Below are 6,821 nucleotides of genomic sequence, written 5' to 3' on the forward strand. Positions count from 1 at the left end.
AAAACAAATTTAAGTGACTTTAAATTATGAAATGGGAGGAATATTATTGCTCGATAAAATCTGGACTTTCCCAGTTCACTCGCTTCGCCTCGTGAAATGGAAAAGTCCAGATTTTTACCTTGCGATAACATTCCTTCCATTTCACTCTGAGCCACTTAATATTTGTATAGTAGACCCCAGGGCATGGTCAGAGTTGTAATTATACTCTCAGAGTACGAGCACTTGTACTTCCGAGTACGAGTACGAGTACTCGCATTTCCGAATACGGCCATACGGCAAATGGTTCATAGTGCATAATTGCCCCAGGCCCAGTCAGACCGATATACAGACCCACTCATGGCTAGATGTTAAATGTGTTTGTCCGGACTTGCACAGAGGAAAATCAGGAATCTCGATTTCTCAACAAGCCAATCAACCATTTCAAACTGAAAGTGTCGATAAAATAAGGCCATGGTAAGCTATAACATTTTCGCCCGAGTACTGCTATTCGAGTACGAGTACTTTAATGATCGAGTACAATTTTGACATGTCGAGTACGAGTACTTTGCTGCCCGAGTACCAGTATTGTCATTTCGAGTACGAGTACTTTAATGATCGAGTACAATTTTGACATGTCGAGTACGAGTACTTTTTGCTGCCCGAGTACCAGTATTGTCATTTCGAGTACAAGTAATTTGACATTCGAGTACAAGTACGAGTACTTCAAAAAAAGTACTCGAGTAGTACCCGAGTACGAGTACCGAGTACGAGTACTACAACACTGGTTGTAATTGCGTCAGTCACAAGTCAATCACAAGTCAGGTCACTAGTAACGAGGGATGTAGAATGACAGAGGAATATCTCTGTCACGGCTCATTTGAATAGTTAGTGATTTAATTTATGATCTGGATAACTTGCAATGACTTTTTACTGACTCGATCACAACTCCGGGCGTGGTTGCATTGCATGACTGATTCTCATCTACTTAATATGTAATTAAGCATGATATGGAGGGAGCCTTTGACATGATTTAACCATGTTGAATGTGACAACAGGTAGAGTAATGAAACTACTATCGACAAAAGTGTTTGTGGTAATGTACAATTCGCAAAGTGGTTTCATAGGGGTCATTTAAGCAGACTTTAACTGCACATTTGGATTGGTATGGAGAAATCAACCCATGGTTGAACTTCATTTTGAAAAAGTAACAATTCTGGGGTATTTGCGAAAAGAAATAGATTTGATTATATTATCTTAATTTAACATTTTGTTTCCCAATGGTTCACAATCTATTTTCTATTCTATAACTTTCTTTTCATTGAAGCATTAACAGTAAAGACAAATCAACAAATTTAAAATTTCTTAATCTACATTGTATGTATAAACTTGTCAATTTAATTTACCAAGGGATTATTGTTGAAGAAGTCCCAAACTTTGATGTTTTTATCATACCTGGCAATGCATACAGATAAGTATCCAAATTTCAACTTTTGTTTTGAGTCTCTAGCTGTAGTGCTGAAACGTCTGTTTTGTACCGTTCCGTTTACTTCAGACAGCAAAAGTGATGGTGGTCCATTCTTCACCGAGTGGATCATGAAGCCATTAGCTCATCTCTTCATTGGGAGAATCTTGTCCAACATGGCAGTCATGGAGAATTATCTGATCAATGAATGTCAAGATATCAACTTCACCATCATCAGACCATCAGGACTACAGGACAAGCCAGTCTCAGGTGAGGATGTGGAATATCTGAGAGGTTTTGACTTTAACCCCTTCTCATTGCTGAAAATCTGAGCAGCACAAAATGGCACAGCTTTAGTATATTGTGCTGATGGAGTGCATTGTCACTGTACAGGCTGAGTAAAAAAAAAAAACCGAAACCCAAATGTTGGGACTATTGTTTTAGTGAAGTTCTGCATGTAGCACTTTCAAAATCTAGGATATGAAATCCCAATTCATAAGCTTTCTTTTAGCACGAGAATCATTCAAATCACTCATGTACTTTTCAAGTTACGGAATTTTAAACACAACCACTGTTATAAAGTTCTGTCCACGGATCACCAAAATAGGTGTGCGTTCTTTCAGCAAAACCAAAACAATTTACACACATCCTATGTGATTTGTTTTTTTGCTCAAAAAAAACCAGTTACCTTTGATCGCCAACAGCTGGCGTCCTGAAAGAAAGTTGACCTCTGAAAGACTGCAGTCGCGCGCCGAGTCTCATGCACGCATGATGCCCAAGTGCCGTATCACGCATCTACCAGAAATTTGGGAAGTCGTTTATCCTTGTGTAGAGGATCCGTGATTCAACCACGTGAAGACCATCCAAATCTGTTCAACTTTATAATACCTCTCGTTCTCATCCAAACAGATAAGGAGTACCTGACAGAGGAGCTACAATATGTCACGAATGGCGCGGGACGTATATCACGAGCTGACGTTGCTAGATTTATGCTGAACGCACTGGACACGTCTGATTATGATAAAAAAGCAGTGGCAATTGCTATCAAACCTTAAGATGAAAATGAAAGGTACATGACTGTAAGAAATAATATTTTTTTACACTGTCAATGTATAAAAAAAAGTCTTTTAAGTTTTATGGTTTTAAATTTAGCATTGCCCAAACAGAGATATTTTTCATAGGAATTAATTTTAAACGTATTGTTAGTGTTGCAAGAACACAGACATTGCCTTATGGGCTCCGAGCACAAATACCGTACACCTTCAGCGGCCAGAAAAGGAGAGTTGGGGGAGACCTAGACTGATTCCCGGTCCATTCACTGCGTATTTTGAATGATCCAAAGTTATCAGGGGCAGGATTAGTCTGGGAGACCATCGCAAGTTAAAATTGAACGTATTCGAGCGCCGACGATGCGCGACGCTCATGCGAAGACGATGGGGCTTATAGGTCTTGCACATTCAGGCAGTCGTGCATACTTTGCACGCGAACCATTACAGTACAGCTCATGCTTCGTTTTTATCCACGGGGCTCTCAAAAGTGGTAAAAAGCGCCCTCTTTTGTTGGCGCACGGAGCCCATAGAAGCCGCCAGCTCATTGCTGATAACTGAGGTAGTAGAATGCCAGGTTATTGTCCAGATTGCAGGTCGAAATTGCTTCAGTCAGTGTTCTTTGTCATTCCTAAAATCTAATTATAAAACTTGTCAGAAAATCCCCTCGCCCCCTTTTGATTTTTCAGAGGGCAGGTCTTTGTGGAAAAAAATCTGACATCCGCTGGTGCTTGTTTTAACTACATTTCATTCATTTACCCGTCAATCAGAGAATTATAAATTAACATTCATTTGCCAGTAATGTATTTATTAAATTTATAAACTGTTCAAAAGAAAGTGATTGTTTTTCAAGTATTCTAAGTGTTTACTTACAGAAGATGATTAGAGAATACTCCGTGAAACAACAAATTTAAATTATGGCTTTATTTCTATAAGAAAAAATTTATTCAATCAAGTTTGTATTTATTCCATGATTTGTTTCTTGATATGATCTGATGATTTGAGTTTTCTACTAACTGAGGATAGCATATTTTATACCTTCAAGATTTTATTTTCCTTTTTTTTTTTGATCAGTTATAATGTGAAGGACGTGGAATAAAAAATTAATATATTGAATGAATTTAGTTTCATTGGAGAAATTGGTTAGGAAAACAATAAAAGTAAGATTTTAAATGTAATTATTTTTTTAGTAAAAGTATATTCTAATGAACGTTATGATAATTTGTAAATGCTTGATATTATAAAATGGATCCATCAAGCTTGTTTTAAATTAAAAAGATATCACCTTTTTCCTCAAAATCATTGTTTAACCCTTTGATAAATAATTTGAATAAAATGTCATTAAAAAAAAAATTAGGTGATCCTTGCATATAAAAAACATGAATTTTGAAGTGTACACCCCAGCACATCCGACCGCTGAGCTGGTGAATAAAAGTTATACTTTATTCTTTATCAAAGAGTTCCGAGAGCCATGGAATTTGGGGGATTGAAGACAAATGGCACTGCACCTCTGGCCTGGACTTGTGGCTTCCAATTCTGAGCATTTTGAATGTTGTGGAGAAATCCTTTTTCAAAGGGCAACTTTTCCAGTTTGGGAATAATTCGTTTTAGGGGTGTGCCTTCTTGGATGAGAATATCTCACTAAAGTCAATGGTCAACCCATCAAAAATAGAAAGGAAACTGATAGACGACATTTTGATCATAATTTTTCTGCGTAAGCCTGAACACCTGTGATAGTTTTGCGTATTTAAAAAAAACATGAAGTATGGGGATTTAATTATCACTTGGTGCACCCTCGACGGAAAATCGAAACGCCACCTGCGGTAGTAAAGTGCGCCCTCAACAGGCGAACAGATGACAGTAATTCAACCGCATATATACATAATGTATAGGGTGCGTTCGAGTAGCTCACCCGGATCGACTTGAATTATAATTAGCCACGACAGACGGGTTAGCCACGACAGCGCGGCTAATCGAACGCTCGATCAAGCGCGGGCCATCACGATCCTCACGTGATGTCCGTAGCCCTGACAAAACGCCCGTTTCGTGCTGGGTCTTCGTTTGAGATTTACTGTTTTTGTGTCAATATTGCACTCAAAAAAGTTAGGCTGGAACTAATTATAGCCTCTACAACGGCGCAATGAACTTATAATTTGATTTATTAAGTTCGTTGCGACTTTAAAGAGCTATAATGAATTCCAGCCCAACTTTTTGAGTCATGCAATATTAACAAAGACCTAAAAATAATATTAACTTGATTTTTTGGGTCCACTTGACATCGCTGTCGGGCCTCCATATTTGTCCGTTTTTAGGGATGAACAACGCATGCGTGCCTTTATCCACTGAGTGACTCTTCGGCGGCCATAACCAAAAACTGGTCCTGTACATGTACGTGTTTCTCTTTGGTTAATGTTTTTGGGATTTGAGTATTGCATTATCTGTTGGGATTTTCGCCCATTTAATACTCCCAAAGAATTCACCGACAAGAAACAACCGAACCAATTCTTGGTTATGACTATTTGACCGCCAAAATATCAGAACTCTCACTCTCATCAACATATCATCTTTCAGTTTCTTTTCATTTTTCTTTTCATTTTTTTTTTTGACTTTTCGAAAAAAAATTACCCAAAGAACCGACCCCTATTTTTCCCAAAGCGGAGAAGTAGCCATCTTGAAAAAAAAAATCCTCCACCACATGGTAAAATAGCACCACTTTCTGAGCACAATTGCATCCAAAATGCTCTTAATTGGAAGCCCCAATTCCGGGCCAGAGATTCATTGCTATATCTTTTCAATTGCCCAATGTTATGGTTCTCGGAACTCTACAGAATATTTTGAGGGTATTTTGTATTCATGAGCTAGGCGGACGGATTTCTGCCGAAATCTTTGAAAATTATTTTCTCCCGTTTAGAAGCAGTGGCGTGGCACGGTCATTTTTATTTGGGGGGTAACATTTTTTGAAAAGGGTACTTGCACATCCGTTTTGAAATGTAGAAAAGTAGACAGGCTTTTTTTCTCCGTACACTTGGCCTCCGTAAAATCAAAAAGCGGGGGGGGGGGGGGGGGGGGTTACGTCGTTTACCGTCTGTCGATTGGGGCGCGGTTCAAAACCGACGAATATGCACATAAAGGGCCAATACATGGTACTTTTCAGGGCGATACATGTGCATTTCAGAAAAAGGCACCCAAAACGGCATATGCCACAAAAAAGGGCACCACTTCTCAGAAAAAAAAGGCACTTCGTAAATAAAAGGGCACTCTTTACAAATTATTGGTTTCAGTTCTTTTCGTTAAAAGGAAAAATAGGCCTGGCTACGTGCATTTTGGAAAGTTGTAACACTTGCGTTTGCAATATCTTAAAATCTTTTCAAGACTCATTATTATTACTAAGGTTCCTATGCGTTATGGTGTGCCTCCTTCACGAGTTATTAATTGATAAATGTCACCCTTTTGGCCGCGTTCCATTGGTCGACACCGACGCCAAGTCACGCAGAGTGACGCTAATGAATTTGCTCATATGCCCGTCGTCGGGTCGTTGTTGCCGGGCCGAAATCGGTCATATCAACCGTAGCGCATATGGCGCTTTGCTGAACAATGCACGTGGGTTGGGTGGGAAAAATACTTACTACTTTTACTTGGCGATAGTTCAAGGTGTAACACTAGCGTTTGCAACAACAAATCAAGCTGAAATTAGGGATATACTTGTTCAACTACTTGTGAAAAAACAACTTCCGGAGATTCCTAAAAATTGGTATAAATACATAAATTTGGGGAAGTTTTCGAACGATTTCTTTCAGCAAGGTCAGCTTTACCAGTAGTATTAGTGGAGCTGCTAAGCGAAAAATCGTGCACTTTGTGGTAAAAGCATGAATTTTGGCATGTGTGGTCAAAATGGGCTAAAAATCATTTTAAGATCGGGACCCATCCTGGATCTTGCCCATTTTGGGGGCGGAGCTTGATTTTTCAAAAAAAGGGGTGCAAACAATACAAACTCAGGAAAACTGTATTTAACATCAAATTTCCTTGTTTTTTTAAGCTTTGAAATTAACTTAAACATGAAATAAGACATTCTAGCATTCTAACACCAGTTATCTTCCACCCATTTTGTGGGCGTGGTCTAAATGGTAAAAGAGGCGGTATATATTAGCAGTTTGGTTCTAATATGGAAAACGTCATTCAGTTTGGTGGTAAAATTCTGAAAATTGGCATGTCCAATTGAAATGGGCAAACATAATTTTTTGAGGTGAACGCGTCTTGGATCTTGCCCATTTGGGGGGCGGAGCTTGATTTTTCAAAAAGGGGAGTGCAAAAAAAGAAAACTCAGAAAACTGTAT

General features: G+C 38.7%; 1 protein-coding gene across 1 annotated transcript; it reads left to right on the forward strand.

Moving 5' to 3' along the window:
• Nucleotides 1-1,531: 1,531 nt before the first annotated feature.
• LOC119722927 lies at nucleotides 1,532-3,766 on the forward strand (the record flags this gene model as incomplete). Its single annotated transcript, XM_038193332.1, is given in 2 exon segments — nucleotides 1,532-1,711; nucleotides 2,351-3,766. Coding segments are annotated over 2 exon segments (326 nt in total), but the record flags the coding sequence as incomplete, so codon positions are not given.
• Between the last annotated feature and the right edge of the window lie 3,055 nt (nucleotides 3,767-6,821).

This window comes from Patiria miniata, unplaced genomic scaffold, assembly GCF_015706575.1.
Source record: "Patiria miniata isolate m_02_andy unplaced genomic scaffold, ASM1570657v1 HiC_scaffold_16, whole genome shotgun sequence".
In the NCBI taxonomy this organism is placed as follows: Eukaryota; Metazoa; Echinodermata; class Asteroidea; order Valvatida; family Asterinidae; genus Patiria; species Patiria miniata.